General features: G+C 49.8%; 1 protein-coding gene and 1 long non-coding RNA gene across 3 annotated transcripts; one reads left to right on the top strand and one right to left on the bottom strand.

The window, feature by feature from the left end:
- The first annotated feature begins 5884 nt into the window (after positions 1 to 5884).
- On the top strand, positions 5885 to 21721 carry Cfap300 (cilia and flagella associated protein 300). 2 transcript variants are annotated; one of them, XM_048344049.1, is made up of 7 exons: positions 5885 to 6010; positions 6204 to 6285; positions 7990 to 8065; positions 12938 to 13104; positions 14820 to 14992; positions 20167 to 20233; positions 21488 to 21721. In XM_048344049.1, the coding sequence occupies exons 1-7, from the start codon at positions 5928 to 5930 to the stop codon at positions 21614 to 21616; spliced, it is 777 nt and encodes a 258-aa protein (XP_048200006.1). In that variant the 5' UTR covers positions 5885 to 5927; the 3' UTR covers positions 21617 to 21721. The 2 variants fall into 2 exon arrangements, with proteins under 2 accessions (XP_048200006.1, XP_048200005.1); XM_048344048.1 differs by having other exon boundaries at positions 5886 to 6076.
- LOC125349689 lies at positions 14993 to 16070 on the bottom strand. The gene is made up of 3 exons (XR_007210557.1): positions 15926 to 16070; positions 15859 to 15861; positions 14993 to 15813 (listed from the first exon to the last, which is right to left on the bottom strand). It is a non-coding gene; the product is annotated as an uncharacterized LOC125349689 (long non-coding RNA).
- Positions 21722 to 22990: the final 1269 nt, after the last annotated feature.

Genomic DNA, 22990 nt, shown 5'->3' with positions numbered 1-22990 from the left:
GACCGCTGCGGGGGGCGTGCGGGGCGCGCGCGGGGCGCCGGCGGGGGGGGGAGGCCACGGCTCCGGGCGATGGAGCGACGCGGTTCATAGATGCAGGCCGGCCGAGAGGGTGGCCCGGCTCCCGGGGGGCAGGGGGCAGCCGCGGGCGAGGGCCGCCAGGCGAGGGCCGGCCTGTGGGAACGGGGCCCCTCCGGTGCCAGCCAGCCCGGAGGGAAGGGGGCGCGCGGCAGGGAGGCCGGGAGGCGGGGGCTTGTCTGGTGGTCGGGGGCGGTGCTGGGCACCGAGGCCGGGGAGCCCCACAGTGGAGGCGCGAACCCCCACACCGCCGCGGTGCCGCAACCCCCGCCCCCACAGTGCCGCGCCCCGCCCCCCTCGGTGCCGCGCCCCGCCCCCCGCGGTGCCACGCCCCGCCCCCCGAGGTGCCCCGCCCCCGCCCCGCCCCCGCGGTGCCACGCCCCCGCCCCGCCCCCGCGGTGCCACGCCCCCAGCCCCCAACAGTGCCGCACCCCGGCCCCCGCGGCGCCCCGCCCCCCGCGGTGCCCCGCCCTCAGCTCCCAACAGTGCCGCGCCCCGCCCCCCGCGGTGCCACGCCCCGCCCCCCGAGGTGCCCCGCCCCCGCCCCGCCCCCGCGGTGCCCCGCCCTCAGCCCCCGCGGTGCCACGCCCCACGCCCCGTGGTGCCCCGCCCCGCCCCCCGCGGTGCCACGCCCCGCCCCCGCTGTGCCACGCCCCGCCCCCCGCGGTGCCACGCCCCGCCCCCGCCCCGCCCCCCGCCGCGGGCTGTACTCCACAGGTCCTGATTCTCCAGACAGTTGCGCTCTCGTTTACATTCCAGTACCTAAGTGGGGTTCCTTCACAAACAGGGTGCTCCCGGTAAATGACGACTCCGGGCGACAGCTGAGTCCCCCTCCCTTCCCCCGCGTGCCGGGACCGGCCGCAGCCTGCCCGAGCACCGGGCCGCCCAGCCGAGCACCTCCCCCCCGCCCGGCCCCAGCCCGCCCCGTGCACCCACCCAGCACCTCACCCCCGCCCGGCCCCCGCCCGCCCCGTGCACCCACCCACCCAGCACCTCACCCCCCGCCCGGCCCCAGCCCGCCCCGTGCACCCACCCACCCAGCACCTCACCCCCGCCCGGCCCCAGCCCGCCCCGTGCACCCACCCACCCAGCACCTCACCCCCCGCCCGGCCCCAGCCCGCCCCGTGCACCCACCCAGCACCTCACCCCCGCCCGGCCCCCGCCCGCCCCGTGCACCCACCCAGCCGAGCACCTCACCCCCGCCCGGCCCCAGCCCGCCCCGTGCACCCACCCAGCCGAGCACCTCACCCCCGCCCGGCCCCAGCCCGCCCCGTCCACCCACCCAGCACCTCACCCCCCGCCCGGCCCCAGCCCGCCCCGTGCACCCACCCAGCACCTCACCCCCCGCCCGGCCCCAGCCCGCCCCGTGCACCCACCCAGCACCTCACCCCCCGCCCGGCCCCCGCCCGCCCCGTGCACCCACCCAGCACCTCACCCCCCGCCCGGCCCCCGCCCGCCCCGTGCACCCACCCACCCAGCACCTCACCCCCCGCCCGGCCCCAGCCCGCCCCGTGCACCCACCCAGCACCTCACCCCCCGCCCGGCCCCCGCCCGCCCCGTGCACCCACCCACCCAGCACCTCACCCCCGCCCGGCCCCAGCCCGCCCCGTGCACCCACCCAGCACCTCACCCCCCGCCCGGCCCCCGCCCGCCCCGTGCACCCACCCAGCACCTCACCCCCCGCCCGGCCCCAGCCCGCCCCGTGCACCCACCCAGCCGAGCACCTCACCCCCCGCCCGGCCCCAGCCCGCCCCGTGCACCCACCCAGCCGAGCACCTCACCCCCCGCCCGGCCCCAGCCCGCCCCGTGCACCCACCCAGCCAGCACCTCACCCCCCGCCCGGCCCCCGCCCGCCCCGTGCACCCACCCACCCAGCACCTCACCCCCGCCCGGCCCCAGCCCGCCCCGTGCACCCACCCAGCACCTCACCCCCCGCCCGGCCCCCGCCCGCCCCGTGCACCCACCCAGCACCTCACCCCCCGCCCGGCCCCAGCCCGCCCCGTGCACCCACCCACCCAGCCGAGCACCGCACCCCCGCCCGGCCCCAGCCCGCCCCGTGCACCCACCCAGCACCTCACCCCCGCCCGGCCCCAGCCCGCCCCGTGCACCCACCCAGCCGAGCACCGCACCCCCGCCCGGCCCCAGCCCGCCCCGTGCACCCACCCACCCAGCACCTCACCCCCCGCCCGGCCCCAGCCCGCCCCGTGCACCCACCCACCCAGCACCTCACCCCCCGCCCGGCCCCAGCCCGCCCCGTGCACCCAGCCGAGCACCTCACCCCCCGCCCGGCCCCAGCCCGCCCCGTGCACCCAGCCGAGCACCTCACCCCCCGCCCGGCCCCCGCCCGCCCCGTGCACCCACCCAGCACCTCACCCCCGCCCGGCCCCCGCCCGCCCCGTGCACCCACCCAGCACCTCACCCCCGCCCGGCCCCCGCCCGCCCCGTGCACCCACCCAGCACCTCACCCCCGCCCGGCCCCCGCCCGCCCCGTGCACCCACCCAGCCGAGCACCTCACGTCCCGCGGTGCCCAGGAGCAGGGGCAGCGTGCCGTCGGGGCCCTGGGCCCCCCTGAGAGCCCGCGCGCGCGTCTGCGCACTGACGGCGGGAAAGGGAGCTGCGGACGGGAACCGCGAGGGGAGGCCCTGGGCCGCGCGCCCCGGCACCGCGCTTCCACGGCGGGCGAGCTACCGGCGGGATGGAGGGGCGCGGGGAGCCGGCGCTGCCGCGGTGCCCGGGCCCCCGCCGGGTCCCCTCGTCCCGATGGAGAATGACTCCCGTCGGAGTGGGCTAAAGGCGGTGAGCGGGCTTAGCACAGTCGTCGTGCTTTCCAAGGAGCTGCTGCGATCTCGGCGGAGCCTTCAAATAACAGCGAAGCCCCCCCCCCCCACCCATCTCGGAAAAAGAAAAGACTTCATCTCCGGGATCCGCCTCCCCCGCCTCCCCCTCCTCCCCGCAGCCCCTCGACGGGAAGGCCCGCCAGCGCGGCAGGCCCGGGACAGCCACCCACTGCGCGTGCCACGCACGGTCACCTCCACTGGACACCACGGGCGGCCCGGCCGAGGCGGGGGGGGGGGGGGGGGGGCCAGTGCCGGCGGGCGGGCGGGCGTGGAGGGCCTGTATCCAAGAACGCGCCTTTTGTTTGGTTTTGTTTTTGTCCGTTGTGGGACTTGAACTGTGGGCCTGAGCTTCTTTCGCTCAAGGCTAGTGCTCTACCACTTGAGCCACAGCCCCACTTCTGGGTTTTGTTTTTTAGTCGTTTATTGGAGATAAGGATCTCAGGGACTCTGCTGCCTGGGCTGGCTTTGAACCGGGATCACCGGGATCCTCAGGTCTCAGCCTCCTGAGTAGCTAGGATGACAGGCGTGAGCCACCAGCATCTGGCTGGTGCAAGTTTTTTATGATAGTTAAACCTCTAGATAAATCTGTATTTTACCCTAGAAGTGATTGTTTGGAAGTGCTTGAAAAAAGAGTATTCATTAAAAAGAAAAGGAGGGCCGGTCTCAGACAAGGTGCTTGGGTGACCTAGGGCCTCTGAGGACACAGTGTGGTGGAAGAAAACACGCACGGCACAGCCGGGCAGCGGGGAGGATAAGAAACTGGGGTCTCCTGACCTGGCCCCCCAGTCTCTATGGAGGTCAGTCCTCTAGTAGCTGGAGCACTGCCCACTCGGACTGGCCTCCCGGGGGCTCACCCATCCCACGGTGTCCCCAGGGCTGAGCTGGGACTGCACTGGCAAGGCCTTGACTTGGGCCTTTGATCAAAACTGTGCTAGAAACCAACCAGACATTTCCACTGGTGCATACTGAAGTGGATTTGGAAGCCTGTTGAGTAAGAAACGGGGTATCTTGCTTTACAATGCTTCCTACTTTGTTTAAACAAATGTAAGCCAAACACAGGTTTTACAATTTTAAAAACTAGAGGTTTTTGTTTTTGTTTTGCCAGTCCTGAGACTTGAACTCAGAGCCTAGGCACTGTCCCTGAGCTTCCTTTGCTCATGGCTAGCACTCCATTACTTGAGCTGCTGCAGCACTTCCGGTGGTGCTCAGGAATGGAACCCAGGGCTTCATGCGTACTAGGCAAGCGCTCTACCACTAGGCCACGTTCCCAGCTGATTTTTTTTTTTTTATAGGAGCCAAACAAAGCCTGACATGAGTTTCACTCCGGCACGAGGAGGGTGAAGGAGCTGCTTTTCTTTACAGACTTAAGAAGGGTTCCGTGAATGTCAAAGCCAGGATTCTCCGCACAGAAGGGACCTGTTCCAGCACTGGCTTGCTTACTCCCATCCTCCCTCCCTGACTCCCACATGTGGCTTCCAGAAACCAGCAGTCCGCTTGACCCCTTCTGTGCCATGAGGAACCATGAGCAGCACTAAGGACAGAATAACGATGATCACTCAGCAAGCTGCTAGACTGTAATAAGCATGGCTCCTAAAGGCATGCTTGCACACAAACACAGCAACCATAAATCCTATGCATTGTTGTTTAGGAGGTAGACTCCCACTCTGGAGACACGGCGAGTGTGCCTAGTGAAATTACACACACCTAGTCTAACTGAGCATCTCCATCCTGAATACAATGGCAACAGAAAGCATGCACTGAGGAAAAGACTGCAAAATAAAATAAATAAATAAGAATGTTCACAGCTGCTTTCATAGTAGCCTAAAATTGGGAATAACCTTAAAGGATAAACTGTAATATAGAAATGCACTGGCATATTAAGCAATTTAAAAGGATTATTCTCTTTTTCTTCATCTTTCTCCCTGCCTCTCTTTTGCTTTTGCTGGAGAAAATAAATATACACATACACACATATAGTATATTATAAATATGATATAGATATATCATATATATTGCCAAGTTAAATTCTGAGGACATCACGGATAAAGAAGAGCTACCCACCTATTCGACAATAAAATAAACATGAAAACTATAGATATACAAACTTTTTTTCTGTAGTATTCAGATTTTTTGTTCTGTAGTATTCAGGATAAGAGTCTCACGGACTTTGCTTCCCCAGCTGGCTTCAAGCCTTGATCTTCAGACGCCAGCCCCCTGAGTAGCTGGGATTACAGATGTGAGCTATGGCGCCCGGCTGAGGAAAACTTCGTTGAATAACCATTGTATGGCAAAGAGTTTCTTTAAACTTTCAGATACAACTTCTGAAGAAAAAGAAAAAACGCACAGGGTGAAAAGAGAATATTTTCCCAAGCAGTCACACAGGCATCTGCCTTCCAACATAGATAAAACTAATTAATTCGGAATCACTTTTTTCTTGGGAAACGTTTGAGTCACCACACAGAAGATGGGTCCATCCGAGACTAGAACCTTCACCCGTGCGGGTGAATTACCGCTCACAAAGTGTGGACGGGCAATGCTTCTCCGCCCTCCCCCCCCCCCCCCCCCGGTCCGCACGTCAGCTAAACCCGGGGGAGAGGGGGAGGGTGTCGGGAAAGCAGAGGTGGCGGCCCCATTTCCCAGCCAGGGGACGCTCCCTGAGCGCGGCGGGGACGGGAAGGGGCGGGGGGAGGAGCGCGGCCCCGCCCCCTGCCGTCAGCCCCGCCCCCGGAGCGGCCCCGCCCCCGAGCCGCGGCCCCGCCCCTGCGTGCTCCGCTCTCACGCCGCGGCCCCGCCCCCACGCCGCGGCCCCGCCCCCGCGCCGCAGCCCCGTCCCCACAGCCCCGCGGCCCCGCCCCCGCGCCGCAGCCCCGCCCCCGCGCCGCAGCCCCCGCCCCCACAGCCCCGCGGCCCCGCCCCCGCGCCGCAGCCCCGCCCCCGAGCGGCTCCGCCCGAGTCTCGCCTCAGTCCCGCCGGGTTCCCGAGCGTCGCGCGGCTCCGACGGCTGCCGCGTTGCTATGGAAACGGCTCTCCCCGTCCGAAGCTCCGCGAGCTCGATGGCTGCTGGGGAGCCGGGGCACTCAGGCGGCTTCGACTTCAGGTTCCTGCCTCAGAAACCCTTCCCGTCCCTGAGCGCCCCGGAGACCACCAGCCGGCTCCGCCAGTGGTGAGGGGCGGCGAGGCCGGCGGAGCCCCGCGGCGGGCGTGGCGGGCCGGGGCGGGCCGGGGCCGGGCCGGGGGGGGTGGCCCGAGCGCCCGCCGCGAGCTGACCGGGGGCCCCCTCTGTGCCCCAGGTCCATGCTGGGCAGACTCAAGGCGCAGGCGTTCGGGTTCGACCAGACCTTCCAGGCCCACCGGAAGGACGACTTCGTTCTGGTGGGTATGGGGTCGGCCCTGGCGACGGGGCCCGCGCCCGCCCACCCTCGGGGACGCGCGCGCTCCCGCCCCGGGCCCCTGACGGGGGCGCGCACGCGCCTCCCGGGGCGCCGCGCACGCGCGCTGGCGCGGAGCGCGGTCAGCCCAAGTGTTTGCAGGGAGCGGGTTGGCTCCCCGATTGTCCCCCCCTCTCGTCAGGGTCTGGCCCCGAAGACCTTTCTGGCCCCGAATTCCTTTCTTCCTAAGTAAGCTCGTCTTTTCCGATACGATCACCTAGCTTCATCACTCAGCCATAAACTGCTTGGAGGTGTTGTCAAATCGAATCCGAGGCTCGGAATGCAGCCTAGTGGTGGCGTGCTGGCCTGGGTTCGATTCCCCAGCATCACATACACAGGAAAAGCCACAAGTGGCTCAAGTGGTAGAGCGCGCTAGTCCCGAACTAAAGAAGCTCTAGGACAGTGCTCAGGCCCTGAGTCAAAAAAAATAAATAAATAAAAATCCATCTGAGGACTGGACTTCCAAGTTCCCAATAGCGATTTCACAGGAAGAATTCCCGCCAGAACTTCCAAGCCAAGGCACCGCTTTGAAGAGAGAAACGCCACGAGCAAGGATAAGCTCTGGTGTGCTGTTAAATGGAGGCACTGGTGGCTTACATCTGTAACCTAGCTACTCAGAGGCTGAGATTTGAGGGTTGTGGTTTAAAGCCAGCGGGGACTGACAACTCAGAGATTCCTATCTCCCAAGTAACCAGCAGAAGCCTGAAGTGGAGGTGTGGCTCAACAAGTTTGGGCCCTTGAAGCTAGAGCCCAAGACCCTGAGTTCAAGCCCCAGTACAACATAGCCTGAGCTCACAGGTAGAGACACAAAATGATATTTTAAAAACACACTTCCATGTGAACACACTGCTGGAATCATGAAGTGTTTCTTTATAATTAAGGAGGTTTAGTCCACCACAGTTTCTAAATGTTCATTAACTTAATTATTTAGAGACCTTTCATGAGGGTGCTCCTGGAATTCACTTTGAGTGGAAAAAACAAAGTTTCTGAGTTCAAGTACCAGCACACACACAATATTTTGGTAGTGTCTCCCTATGTAGCCTACGCTTGCCTCAAACTTGTAATCCTTCTGCCTTAATCTTCAAGTGTTGGGACTAGAACCTGAACCACCACATCTGACTTCAAATACTCTTTTATTTTTAAAAACGGCTTCCTCGCCTGGGATCCATGGCTCGTGAGGGTAAACCCAGCTACTGAGGAGGCTGAAGACCACTAGGAAGCCAGCCAAGGCAGGAAAGCCTGTGAGATTCTTATCTCCTATGAACCACCACAAAACCAGAAGCAAAGAAAAAGATAAGGGACAGCCCTGGGTTCATGTTCCAGTACCATCAGCAAATACAAACCCAAAAAAGTACTTTTTTTTAAAAATTGTGGTGCTTGAACTCTGGGCCTGGGTGCTGCCCCTAAGATTTTCTGAATTGTTTGAATTGTATTAAGCCTCAGACATATTTTACTTGGACAACAATGTGGTTCATACGTAAATTCGAACTTAAATATAATAAAATTTCACTCCTTTATAAAACATGTTTTACCAATTTAAAGTTACCTTCCTAGTTTGTATTGCATGAGATTTTACTAAAGCTATTTTGCAAGTTGATTTTTTATTATGATGATAAAGTATTTGACATGTTCTTTTTCAATCTTTTAGGCTTTTTTCAAAGACCCAAACGTTATTCCAAATCTGCAGTTACTTTCAGATTCTTCTGGACAGTGGATTACATTAGGTAAATGAAATTAATTTTCAACTTTTCAAATGACTGTTTAGCTATTATAACAAAATTTTGCCTCAGGAATTCTCATTATTAAATATAAATTGTGAAGAGTGACTCATCTGTTTGATAAGAACAAGTTTAACCAGCTGTGTCTGGTCTGCCCGCATGGCTGTCCTGGGAGTTTACTGCTATGGTCCTGGCTTAGCACAGAGAAGCAGTTTTTTCCTTTTTCTTAATTTTGGAAAGTTTTGTGCGTCTTCCATTTCCTCTCTTAGATGCAAGGAGCATTGAGAATGTAAGAGAAAACTTGTACTCAAAGAGCTTGTTGGTATGTTAAAATATACGTGAGTATGTGTGTTTGATAATGTACCACAAGTCTCTCCATAAAAGCATGTGGACCACAAAAGATTCCCCTAAGATGGGGCTGTTTGGACAGTCTCAGTTGCCACGGGGCATTGGCTTCTGGCTGAGGAGTGGGCTACCATGGAACATTACTTTTAGTAAGGCTGTATTGAGTCGTGGAAGAATGTCTCGTAGTCTCAGGAGCATATCATATAGTTAACACTTTCACAATACACTGAAACACGGCTGGAGCTTTCAACCCAACATTTAAACACTTAACACTCATTTTAATCTCCTGAAAACAGACATAAACACTATTTTTTTTTCTTTTGCCTGAGGCCAGGCTCGGTCCAAGGTCCTCCGGCCAGGGCCCTCTTCAGAGATGGGATTACAAGCATGTACCACACCCAGCTTGTTCTTTGAGGCAGCTTACTGAGAACTTCGGGGTATGGAGGCTATCCTCAAAGCAGGATGCTCAGGTCTCTGCCTCCTGAATAGCTGGGATTACAGGCGTGAACCACCTTGTCTGGCCAAACACTCTTAAGATTGGAGTCTCAATAATAAAAGTATCATTCCATTTAGAAAGAGAATCTGGTTGGTAATGAGGATTTGTACTCAAGAAAATAGGAATTTTGCTTTTTTTTTTTTTTGCCTGTTCTGGGGCTTGAACTTGGGGCCTGAGCACTGCCCCTGGGTCTCTCTGTACTCAAGGCTATCACTACCACTTGAGCCACGGTGCCACTTCCAGCCTATTCTGTTTATGTGGTACTGAGGAATCGAACCCAGGGCTTCATGCATGCTATGTAAGTACTCCACCACTAAGCCACATTCCTAGGCCAGCAACTGCTTGTAAGTTAGATTTTTTTTTTTTAATGGTGAAGGAATGCTTTGGGTAAATTGTCATGTTGTGTTTTCATGGAGTGCTAATAGCACTCTGTGAAAAAGTTACAAAAGCAACTTTTCTCTAAGTAAGAACAAGATTGCAAGCAGTTCATGATGTTAGACTTAACAGGCCATATTTTATTGCTTTTGGTTAAATACTACTGCAAAATGTATAGAGCAAAAAGCTGGTACAGCATGATCTCCAGACCACTTACAAAATTAAACTGAGTGTCTGAGCACAATATATTTGCCAACTTAGAACTTTTATTTTCTATTATGATGTTTATTAGTCCTTTAAGTCATAACACATATAGCTTTTTTTTTTTGGCCAGTCCTGGGGCTTCAACTCAGGGCCTGAGCACTGTCCCTGGCTTCTTTTTGCTCAAGGCTAGCACTCTGCCACTTGAGCCACAGCGCCACTTCTGGCCATTTTCTGTATATGTGGTGCTGGGGAATTGAACCCAGGGCCTCATGTATACGGCAAGCACTCTTGCCACTAGGCCATATCCCCAGCCCAACTTAGAACTTTTATAAAGGAGAATAATCTGAGCCATGTATCAGAGAGTTTTGAAGACGTGTTGACATTAACTTGAGGCAATCCATTTGAAAAAAGGCTCATTGAAGTGTGATCAACCTTCCTCTATAGGGGCAAATACTTTATAAAACAGCACTGAATTTTTTAAATTTTATTTTATTTTATTTATTTTTTTTTTTTTGGCCAGTCCTGGGCCTTGGACTCAGGGCCTGAGCACTGTCCCTGGCTTCTTCCCGCTCAAGGCTAGCACTCTGCCACTTGAGCCACAGCGCCGCTTCTGGCCGTTTTCTGTATATGTGGTGCTGGGGAATCGAACCTAGGGCCTCGTGTATCCGAGGCAGGCACTCTTGCCACTAGGCTATATCCCCAGCCCCTAAATTTTATTTTTGAATAAGGCATTACAAAAAGAAAGGTTCTAAAATTCCACATGTGCCTGACAGGATCAATTAGAAGTAGTCTGCAAAGTAGGTCAGAAGAACAGCACTGGGTTTCAGGAGCAGAAGTTGTCCTAGATTGCCAGCACTCTTCCATTAGCGAACTCACACCTTCTCTTACTTTTTCTTGTTTGTCTAAGCCCTCCTGCTACTCCCCAAGCAGGGCCTGGTGGCTCATGCCTATAATCTCAGCCGTAAGGAAGTGGAGACAAGAAAATCTCAAGTGAGATTGGGCTACATTGTGAGGCCTTGTTTCAATAAAGCAAAAAAGAAAAAGTAAGCAAGCATATTGTCTTGTGCTGTGTGTGGCTAAGCGCCAGTTTTCTAAAGCGGTCAGACTCTGCACAACTCCCAAGTCTTCGGTCTTTCAACTGAGCTCCAAACGGCTCTCTTGTTTCCTATGGTCTTTTCACTTTATCTGATCCCCAAGAGTATTTGCCTCTGAAGCAAGAAGAGCTCTCTTAGCAACATAGTTCTTGAAGCTCCTGAGGCAAACACAGTTCCTGCCTTCAGGCATCCTGTCTCTACACTAGCCCAGCTAAGGATCATGGCCTCAAACAACAGGTTCACGCATGACTGTAGGTGGACAGTCCAACTAAGGGGTGCCCATACTTGCCGTAGTGTGGGCTTTTTGTTTGGTGTGTTGGTACTAGCTTCAAACGGCCCTCCCACTGCCTTGGCCTCCCAGTGCTGGGGCTAGACACTTGCCAGCTTGCCAGTGTTGCTTCCTCGTGACACAGCCACTTGGGAGATGGAAGGTACAGCAGAAGTACGCAGGAGAGGATGCTCCGAGGCCCCCATACCTCGTTTACTTCAAACAAAAGAACACCATCTCTTCATATCTAAGTAAGTATGTGTGTCAAAGAGAGGGAGCAGGTGGGCACTGGTGGCTCATGAGATTTGAGGAGCAGTTCAGAGCCAGCCCTGGCAGGAAAGTCCATGAGACTCTTATCTCCAGTGAACCACCAGAAGACGGGAAATGGCGCTGTGTCTCCAAGTGGTAGAGTGCTAGCCTTGAGCTGAAGAGCTCAGGGAGAGTGCCCAGGCTTGGAGTTCAAGCCCCATGACCAACAAAAAAAATTTTAAAGAAAGGGGATAAATGGTTGGTTAATAACATAATAATAATAAATAGTCATTGTAGTATTTATGACTTTATGTTTTAGTACAACCTTCAGTAACAAAACTATTCCTGAAAAATACATTTAGGAAGTTAGGGTAGGAGAAGGGGTGGTGAGAGGGAAGAATAAAGCTACAAGAAAGAAGTAGAGCCAGGCACTGGTGGCTTATGCCTGTAATACTAGCTACTTGGGCAGCTGGGATCTGAGGATCATGGTTCTAAGCCAGCCTGGGCTGAAAAGTCCCTGTGAGACTCTTATCTGAGTTTAACTACCAAAAAGAGAGAAAAAAAATGGCACTTGTGGCTCAAAGTGGTAGAGTACTAGCCTTGAGCAAAAGACCTCAGGGACAGTCCCCAGGCCTTGAGTGCAAGCCTCAGTACCAACAACAACAAAAAAGAATGATAGAGTGCTTGCCTAGCTTGCATGAAACCCTGAGTTTGATTCCTCAGTACCACATAAAGAGAAAAGGCTAGGAGTGGTGGTGCCTCAAACAGAGCGCTAGCCTTGAGCAAGAGAAGCTCAGGAATAATGCCCAGGCCCTGAGTTCAAGCCCCAGAATTGGCACAAAAGAAAAGTAGATAAAATACCAATAATTTTTCAAATTTCTATAATTCTCAACTTAGGAAACCTTACTAGGGCCTGGTTTGAAATTTACCTTCACTTGGAAAGCTTTTTGAAATAAACACTGTATATATATGAGATTACAGAGGTAGTATTGATTTTCTATTATTGTTTTGTTTTGATTTTAAGTGAAAAGAATGTATTTTTAAGATACCTTCCAAGACTTAGCAGTCTCCTATATTTAAATTTTTGTAATGTGAATCCTAAAACATTAAGCATAATACAAATCATAAAGAGGTCTATTTGCAATTCTGATAAATGCGTTAAACCCAGTTAAAGAATCCCTTATTGCACATAAACCATGTATTTCACTTCCAGATATCCTCTGATTTATAATCAACTAGTCTAGAAATGTTACGGTTTAATTATAAATATTTCATGATTAGTGAAATGTGAATAGGCCACAGAATAAGAATTTAATAAAATCCCTAAGTCAGTGTGTCCCTAGTTACAGCCACACACTGTGTCACAATGGAATATGGTCTAAGAAACGCATGGTTAGGTGACATCGCCCACACATGAGGTATAGAGACGGCATCCCAGTACAGCGGGTTTTACAGGAATGTTGCTTCTAAGTAAACAATGGAAGGTACAGTAGACACATGAACTAGAGCATAGTCATTTATGCTCAGTATCGTGTACTGTTCATGACTGTATGAACTATACTTGTTCATGGCTAGCAGTGCACAGGTCTGTTTACACTGGTACCACAAACAGGAAAAAAAAATGAGAGCTGAAAACTTAGGTAGTAGGAATTTTTCTGCTCTGTTTTCATCTTTGGACTGCCATGGTATACACAGCCATCAGTGACTGAAACATGCAGCGCATGACTACCAAAACAGTTATTGGGTCATATTCGGTTACTTCTTGGGATTTCAGCACAGTGCTTGATTTCAGAAATAATTGAGAATGTTGACTTTGTCTCTGTTCTTTAAAAAATCTCTTATTTCAGGAACTGAAGTGGAAAAAATTGAAGCTACAAATGTTCCGTGCACACAGCTTTCAATGTCATTTTTTAATCGGTTATATGAAGAAGATATTGTACGAGACAGTGGACATATTGTGAAATGTTTAGATTCTTTTTGTGATCCATTTATGGTTTCTGATGAATTACGAAAAGTAAGTACAGAGTGTTAAAGTCTTACAATGAAGTTTTATTTAACAAAATGTAAAATATCAAAACTTTCATCTGCTTAAAACCCAAAACCCATGAAATGCTTTTTTTAGTCAGTTGTGGGGTGTGGACTCAGGGCCTGGGCACTGTCCCTGGCTTCTTTTGCTCAAGGCTAGCTCTCTACCACCTGAGCCACTTCCAGCTTTTTCTGTTCATGTGGTACTGAGGAGTTGAATGCAAGGCTTCATGCATGCTAGGCAAGCACTTAGTGATAACTAAGGCACATTGCTATCCTTCCCTGAGATCTTTTGCTCAAGGCTAGCACTCTACCACAGTGCTGGAAAGTCCACAGTGCTGGACTTTGCTGCCTGGGCTATCTTTGAACTGCAATCCTCAGATCTCAACCTACTGAGTCGCTAGGATTGCAGGTGTGAGCCACCGGCGCCTGGCTGTGAAATGCTTCTTGTCACTAAATAAGATCATTGGTACATAATCATATTTATCAATATCATCCATTGGTAAATCTCGTGGATAGGACGCTTACTGCTTCCTGTCAGCTTAATCGATTGTGTGTCTCAGGAGTTCTCGCTGGGCATTAGGACATTCCGTGAGCAGGGGAAGGTGCTTTCCAGCCAGTTACTGCAGACATCCAGTGAGTAGCACTATACAACTCAGCTGGTGCCAGCAGCGCACGCCTTTCATCCTAGCTGCTCAGGAAGGTGAGATCTAAAGATCCCAGAGGAGCCATCATCAATTAACAAAATGCCAGACTGGAAACATGGTTCGAGGGATATGAACCATGTGCGAAAAAGCCTAGGGAGAGTTTGAGGCCCCAAGTTCAAATTCTGGTACTGGCACCAAAGCCATCTGGCCCAACAAGTCAGTAATGCCACAGTGGAGAAACTCGAGCCTTGGTATTTTCTGCAACATAAGACTCTTGATACATCAAATTAAAAAAAATTAACCCTGGAATAGAAGTTCTTTTTGTAAGAAGAGCTATGGCTCAGGTGGTAGAGCACTAGCCTGGTACTGACAAAGCTCAGGGACAGTGCCCAGGCCCTGAGTTCAAGCCCAGGGAAGGCAAAAACAAAAAGATCAACAAGACCACTTGATTAACTACATTAAACTTTGTTTTGGTGAAAAGAGTATGACTTCATGGCTATGCACTCAGTCCATTCTCCTGTGGAGCATTAGTACCTAGCCATAAAACAGAGGAGGGAAAATGTGCAGCTCATGTTACTCTGCAGTTGCTTAAGGACTGGTTCTTAAAAGAAATCCAAGCCAGGCGCTGGTGGCTCATGCCTGCCGTCCTAACTGCTCAGGAGGCTGAGGTCTGAGGATCTCGCTTTGCAGCCAGACCTGGCAGCAAAGTCCATGGGACTCTTTATTTCCATTTAACTACCAGAAAACCAGAAGTGGCACTGTGGCTCAAAGTGGTAGAATGCTAGCCTTGAGTGAAAGAGCTGAGGGACAGCATTCAGGCTCTGAGTTCAAGCCTTAAGACCAAAAAACAAAAAAACAAAAACAAACTCCAAGCTTGGACTGGAATGTGCTTAGTGAATAAAGCACTTTTTTAACTTGAGCAAGGTTCAGTGTTTGATTCCCGAGGTTTTTATTTTATAAATAGAATCCAAATTTATTTTTAAACATGTAAGTTCAAAGTTTAAGCTTAAAAATTAGAACCTTGGATAACATTACATTGAGAATTTTGTCATCCTAGGTGTTGCTAATAGAAGACTCAGAAAAATATGAAGTATTCAGTCAGCCAGATAGAGATGAGTTCCTATTTTGTCTTTTTAAACATCTTTGCCTTGGTGGATCCCTTTGTCAGTATGAAGATGTACTCAAACCATACCTGGAAACAGCAAAGCTTCTCTATAAGGATCTGGTGAGGTAATGTTGCTCCATCATAGTAAGTCTCTGGTTAATAGAGCCAACTCTTTGTTCAGCCATGTGGAATTACCCAGCATCTTTCTGTGGTCTTACACACTACGACCACAGTGTGTAAAAGTACAACTAACAAAATGTCCTCTTGTAACCTCCTACACCACAACCACAGTGTGTAAAAAGTACCACTACTGCGACCTCCTCTTGTAGCCTCCTAAACCACAACCACAGTGTGTAAAAGAACTGCAATCCCCTCTTGTAACCTACACCACAACCATAGTATGTAAAAGTACAACTACCATGATCTCCTCTTGTAACCTCCTACACCACAACCATAGTGTGTAAAAGCACAATTACCACAACCTCTTGTAACCTACATCCACGAGCTTAGTGTGTAAAAGCACAACTACCACAGTCTCCTCTTGTAACCTCCTACACCACAACCACAGTGTGTAAAAGCACAATTACCACAATCTCCTCTTGTAACCTACATCCACGAGCTTAGTGTGTAAAAGCACAACTACCATGATCTCCTCTTGTAACCTCCTACACCACAACCACAGTGTGTAAAAGCACAATTACCACAATCTCCTCCTGTAACCTCCTGTACCACAACCACAGTGTGTAAAAGCACAGCTACCACAATCCCCTCTTGTAACCTCCTACACCACAACCATAGTGTGTAAAAGCACAATTACCACAATCTCCTCTTGTAACCTACATCCACGAGCTTAGTGTGTAAAAGCACAGCTACCACAGTCCCCTCTTGTAACTACTTATACATGACCATAGTGTATAAAAGTACAACTACCATGATCTCCTCTTGTCTCCTCCTACATCACAACCACAGTGTGTAAAAGCACAACTACCACAATCTCCTTGTAACCTCCTATACCACAACCACAGCATAGAACAACCACTGTGATCTCCTCTCATAACCTGCACCAAAACCACAGTGTGTAAAAAGTACCACTACTGTGACTTCCTCTTGTAGCCTCCTACATCACAACCATAGTGTGTAAAAGCACAACTACCAGTCTCCTCTTGTAGCCTACATCACAACCACAGTGTGTAAAAGTACAACTACCAGAATCCCCGCTGTAACCTCCTATATCACAACCACAGTTTGTAAAAGAACAACCACAATTCCCTCTTGTAACTACCTATACAACGACCATAGTGTGTAAAAGTACAACTACTATGCTCTCCGCTTGTAGCCTCCTACACCACAACCATAGTGTGTAAAAGCACAACCACCGTGATCTCCTCTTGTAACTTCCTGTACCATGACCACAGTGTGTAAAAGAACAACTACAGTGATCTCTTGTAGCCTCCTACACCACAGTTTGTAAAAATAAAACCACCACACTCCTCTCTTGTAATCTCCTATACCATGGCATGTATTTGTAGTACCCTGATCCCCTCTTATAGCTTCCTCTTTCTCTTCCAGGCTAGAGATTTCTAAATTTCCTTAACTCTCTTCTGCTTCTCATTCCTTTCATTTCTCATCCACCTCTTGTTTCCTAATTCAGACATGTCACCCACACTTCTCTTATAAGCAACTTCTATCTTCTCGGCCTTCCCTTTCTACTTAATGTCTTCTCACTCTCACAAGAGGGGTGGAAAAGATCCTCAGGATGTTGGAATTTGCTTAGCTAATTATAAAATTTTATTAGCTTTTTTCCAAAGGTATAATAGTGGGTTTTTCAGACTAACCCCAGCCAGACATTGGTAGCTCACTCTGGTAATCCTAGCTACTCAGGAAGCTGAGATCTGAGCATTGCAGTTGCAAGCCAGGCCATGCAGGACAATCCTTGAGACACTTATCTCCAATTAACCACCAAAAAGCTAGAAGCAGAGCTGTGTTTCAAGTGGTAGAGTGTTGGGGCTGAGGATATGGCCTAGTGGCAAGAGTGCTTGCCTTGTATACATGAGGCCCTGGGTTCGATTCCCCAGCACCACATATACAGAAAGTGGCCAGAACTGGCGCTGTGGCTCAAGTGGCAGAGTGCTAACCTTGAGCAAGAATAAGCCAGGGACAGTGTTCAGGCCCTGAGTCAAGCCCCAGGACTGGCCAAAAAAAAAAAAAAAAAGTCTCAAGTGGTAGAGTGTTATCCTTGAGCAAAAAAGCTCAGAGGCAGCATCCAGGTCCTGAGTTCAAGCTCCAGGACCAGCATGAAACAAACAAACATTAATCTCAAAGATACACAACTAATTTAAGTACTCTACTAATGTTTTTCTTTCTACCTTTTTTTCTCTCTCCCTCCTTCCCTTTTATTTTGAAGAATAAACAAGAATTAAAACTTCACAAATTTCTTTTTTTTTTAACTTTTAGTTTTGGGTGTTTGTGGGTTTTTTGGCCAGTCCTGGGCCTTGGACTCAGGGCCTGAGCACTGTCCCTGGCTTCCTTGTGCTCAAGGCTAGCACTCTACCACTTGAGCCACAGCACCACTTCTGGCCGTTTTCTGTATATGTGGTGCTGGGGAATTGAACCCAGGGTTTCATGCTTGCTAGGCAAGCACTCTACCACTAAGCCACATTCCCAGTCCAAAATTCTTATTTATACTTTTAACTAAAGGTAAATTTCATTTTTCAATTAAAATATTGGATCATCTTTATAGATAAGGAAGACAGAACAACAGAAATCAAAAGGTTCCAGAATTCAGTTATACACTTTCATACTGCCTGGAAAGCAAATTTAGCTTCTCATCAGATTCTTAATTTTTATTTCACTTACACACACCTTAATCTCATATTCATTCCTTGTATGCATTAAAAACTGCACGACTTAACTACTTACTAAGTTTCTAGTGTCGTTTTCAAAACAACAGTATGCCTTTTTTTTTCAGTAGTGGGGCTTGATCTCAAGGCCTGGGTGCTATTCCTGAGTGTTCCCCCCCCCCCCTTCATCTCTAGCACTCTGCTACTTGAGCCACAGCTCCACTTCCTTCAATCTCTGCTTTTAAAGAAAAAAAAGATACACTGTGTCGATGCATAAAGACCATGGGAAGAGCTATGCCTACACCATTCTCTCCTAACCCCGGGCAGCTCATGTAGAACTTGCTAGACGGCTATGGCACTCTTAAAGAGTCTCTTCAGCATCCCTTCCAGCGTAAACACACGCCTGCCACCCCCACGTGTCCCACAGTGAGTGTACCACATGTGCCTCCCGCTGGCGGCCATGCGCTGTGGAGGGGAGATCCCAGGCGCCGCTTCTCTCCCCCTTCCTAGCCACTGTTTCTTAGCTACAGTTTCTTCCACCTGTGAAAACCTCTGGCCACACTGGGCACTTAGACAATCAGCAGGCAGAATCATGCATGTCGATGGAACCTGAAGTGTCTCGGGCAGCTTCTCCGAACACAGAACCACATGCCCAATCGTGCCTCCCCCCCACCCCGGCCCAGCCATCTCACCAAGGAGGATATCTTTCCAGTTTCGTTAGCTGATTTCAAGTGTTTCCACATACATGAGGAAACCATTTAGCTTTCAGAGTATGTGTGCTGCAGCTGCCGTATACCATCCAACCTTCCCTGGCAGGTAAACACTAGCAGTCGCTATTCTAGCAAACTTTACTCCACATATCTGAAGATGCTGAGGACACACTATGAACTATGGTTTGGGACCTCTTGTTCAACCAAAGGGTAGAATATCTATTTTCTTCCTTATCCATTATTGCAGATCATGCAAAAATATCGCTTAAATGTTGGACAAATGCTATCTTCCCAAGATTATTATTCCTTTAAGTCAAGTAGGCAGCACTTGAGAAGCAGTTTACTGAAGTATAAACGATCAATTGTTAAATTTCAAAAAGGTACATACAAAAGTAAGGCCATAGTTAGGAATCTTGCCTGTATCTCATCTACTTGACACATGAATCGTGTACTTACTAACGTTTTTGGAGAATTCTCCAAGCCACATATCCATCCCAGATGTGGACTTTTATCATTGGGTTGGAAGAGCTTAGATTATAGCCTTCAGATGCTAGTTAAGCAGTACAGTTCTTGATTTTCAAAATGAGTAGACTTACATAGAATAGTCTGGATACCTTGAAGTTAATATGGTTCTAATTTTCATATTACAAATGATATTAATAAAACAAGACATTAATATAGTTACACTATTTTCAGGGCTGGGTATTGAAACCCAGGGCCTTGTGTATGATAGGCAAGGGCTCCACCATTAAGCTAGACCCCAGCTCCTAATTATTCTTTTCAAGAGCATCATATAGAGTTCGGTATTGAGGCACACACCTTTAATCCCAGCACTTGGGAGGCTGAAGCTGGAAGATTCAGAGTTCAAACCCAGGTTGGAAAATACAGTGAACTTTATGTTAAAGAAGTGAAGGGAAAACCAGGTGCCAGTGGCTCACACCTGTAACCTTAGCTGCTCAGGAGGCTGAAATCTGAGGATTGTAGTTCTAAGCCAGCCCTGGCAGGAAATTCCATGAGACTCTTATCTCCAATAAACTACTCAAGAGAGCCAGAAGTGGCAGTGTGGCTCAAGTGTAGAGTGCTTACCTTGAGCAAGAGAAGCTCAGGAATAGCACCCAGGCACAGAGTTCAAGCCCCGGAACTGGCAAAAAAAAAAAAAAAAATAGAGCCAGGTGCTGGTGGCTCATGCCTGTAATCCAAGCTACTCAGGAAGCTGAGATCTCTAGATCTCAGCTTTTTGTGCTCTCTGAGCACAAAAGCTCAGGGACAGTGCCCAGGCCCTGAGTTCAAGGCTCAGGACAAGCAAAAATAAGAAAATTAAAAATTAAAAAAATAAAGGAAGAGAGGGAAAGAGAAAGGAAGATAAATTTTAAGAATATTTCGGCTGGGCACAGGTGGCTCACACCTGTAATCCTAGCTACTCAGGAGGCTGAGATCTGAAGATTGCAGTTCAAAGCCAGCCCAGGCAGGAAAGTCCATGAGATTCTTATCTCCAAATTAACCATGAGAATACCAGAAGTGGCACTGTGGCTCAAGTGGTAGAATGCTAGCCTTGAGCTGTAGAGCTCAGAGACAGCACCCAGGCCCAGAGTTCAAGCCCCATGACTACAAAAAAAAAAAAAAAAGGAAAATATTTTGGCAATATTAGTATAGAATCAGTGGTAATAGAATGGAAAGCTGTGATTCAATTGTGTTAGGAATACATTGACTGAGCTTTTTATCTTAAATATGCCTTTTTTGCCCCTTTAGTGTTCGAAAGCATCCACAAACCAAGAAAATACAAATTACCTCTTCTGTCTTTAAAGTTACAGCCTATGTAAGTATGGAGGGAAATTTTGCAACCAATGATTTTGCTTGTTAATGGAGTCCTTAGAGCTAGTGCTAACAATTAGGGTATTTGAGACTAGAAAAAAAGCTGATGATGTGTTAACATATATTGTTTGATCTTTTCCTCATGGCTTCTGTTTGTATCTAGTAATATCCCCTACTTACTTTAGAGCTATATCCATGGTTCCCACGGAGTAGAGCACAGCTCCTTGGTCTGTTAAGCCATCATTTACAGAGCAATAAAATGCCATAAATGTCTTTGTATCACAGAACCCGAAGCTTGAATTTTAGTATCACATGAAAGAGATTACAAATGAAATACTTTCTAAGTATCTCCATTCAACCACTTAAATTGTGCCAACTAGTGTGCTGGCTTAGGGCACAATAGTAGAGAGAAAAATAGTCCATGCCCTCTGTACAAAGACCTTATTAGAAAAGCAATAAGAATTTACATTAAAAAGTTCATATTAGGCCAGGCGCTGGTGGCTCTTGAGACTAGGGGAAAAGCTAGCAACTCAGGAAGCTGAGATCTGAGGATTGCAGTTTGTAGCCGGCCTGGGCAGAGATATCCACAAAACTCTTATCTCTAATTAATCACACACACACGAGCCAGGAGCCAGAAACAGAACTGTCTCTCAAGTGGTAGAACACTAATTGTGAGCAAAAGAAGTTCAGGGACAGTGCCCAGGCCCTGAGTTTAAGCCCCAGGACCAACACAAAAACAACTTTAATAAACAAAATTTCATATTAGTATATTAAAAGCATTTTTAGCAAATGATGGGGTTTCCCTTTAGACTGTAAATTCCTGAAGGATAGGAATTATGTCCGGGCATAATTATGCTTGTAAATTCTTGAAGGATAAGAATTATGCCTGGAGAATGTGGCTTAGTGGTAGAGTGCTTGCCTAGCATGCATGAAGCCCCACATAAATAGGAAAAGCAGGAAGTGGCACTATGGCTGAAGTGGTAGAGTGCTAGCCTGAAGCACTGAGAAGGTCAGGTTCAAGCCCAGGACTGACAAAAAAAAAAAAAAGAATTATGCCTTTATGTGTAGAACAAACCTATTCTTCACAGTAGACTGCTGTCAGTAAAGATTTAAAATATTGGTTAACTACCCAAAGATTTTTTTTTGTGTTTCCTGATGTATTGACAGGAAATGAGTAATAGTAAAATTTATCATCAGCATGCAGTCATTTCTAGAATATACTAAAGTACTAATATTAATATACTAAACAATTTTTCAGGACTCGGATGGTGTGTGCTACCCTTCTAGGAAGAGTCACGAGCAGACCTTTTCTTACTTGGTTGTGGACCCCGTCAAACGTCACGTGAATGTTCTGTACCATTGTTTTGGTGTTGGGGACATGTCTTGAGTCCTTTAGATGATCTGTACCTACTGGCTTTTCCTTTATTGTTTTTCCATTTCCACAGTAATTTAGAAATAAATGTTTATTCTGTAGAGAACTGCTTAGAGCAGAATGCAAGCACAAAGAGTCTCTAAGTTTGTCTGATTCCTTAACACAGTAGATACAGAGCAGTTGTGAGATGGTTACAGCAAGTTACAGGGAACTGAAAATCTGGATTGTATTTGTTGTGTGAAGATTCAAATGAGCTCTCAATTTTCCACATATTTCATCTCTGAAGCTAATTCTGGATTGACGTAAAGTTGGCAGAACCGCAGAATCAGGTGGTCTTGGTACTGCGGCCCATTGCATCCACACAATGGTCATTTCACAGGTTTGTTGTTGTTTAATGCCGTCCGGGCTAGCATTAAATGCGTGAACTTCCTGCCTCAGCCTCCTTTGTGCTGGCATTACAGGTGTGTCTCACCAGACCTGACTGGCAGGGAAAGTGATCACATCCTGTAGGTGATGGAAAGCCTGCCAGAGACGTTGAGGCTCTGAGGAGGGGGAAGTTCTAGGGATTGAGGGTGCTGACGTGGTTTTGAGTGTGGAGGCCAGCAGGTGACTGGACCCAGGCAGGGGCTGAGAGGAACAGGCCTGTTTCACCTGCACTGCCTTGCACGGTGCCTTGGCACATTGTTGGTGAGTGTACCTATCTGAAATGCTTGTGAGTGACGTGGATTTTTGGCTCTGTGTGATATTTGCATAGACTTCACTGTTGAGGATCCCTCATTAAAAAGTCTGAAGAGGCAAATTTGAAATCTTTGAGTACTGACATGACACTCAAAAAGTACCAGACTTCCTAGAATTCCAGATAGCCTCTTTGTGGGTTAAGAATATTAAAGCTGTGATATACAAAATTCTTTTAACCTGAATTGAACTGTTTCTTCTCTCTGCTGTGGGGTGGGGGTGGAGAGAGACAGTCTTGCTGCGTAGGCTGGCCAGGTGGTCTCCAACTCAAGATGCCCCTGCCTCAGACTCCCGAGTGCCAGGATGACAGGACGTTCCCAGCTTTCTTTCTCTTTCTAAGTACTTTCTTGTTTTGATTGATACGCAGTAATTGTGTATGTGTGTACATGATGCCATGTGCTACTTCAATACCTGTTTGTGTCTAATTTAAAATTACGTAAAGACACAACAAGAATTTAAAAGTCTGTTGTGGGGCTGGGAATGCGGCTTAGTGGTAGAGCCGCTTGCTTGCCTTGCATGTATGAAGCCCTGGGTTCGATTCCTCAGCACCACATAAACAGAAAGGGCTAGCTTTGAGCAAAAAGAAGCCAGTGACAGTGCCCAGGCCCTGAGTTTAAGCCCCAGGACTGGCCAAAAAAAAAAAGAAAAGAAAAA

Source organism: Perognathus longimembris, chromosome 3, assembly GCF_023159225.1.
Source record: "Perognathus longimembris pacificus isolate PPM17 chromosome 3, ASM2315922v1, whole genome shotgun sequence".
Taxonomy (NCBI): Eukaryota; Metazoa; Chordata; class Mammalia; order Rodentia; family Heteromyidae; genus Perognathus; species Perognathus longimembris.
This window is presented reverse-complemented; position numbering and strand designations above follow the sequence as displayed.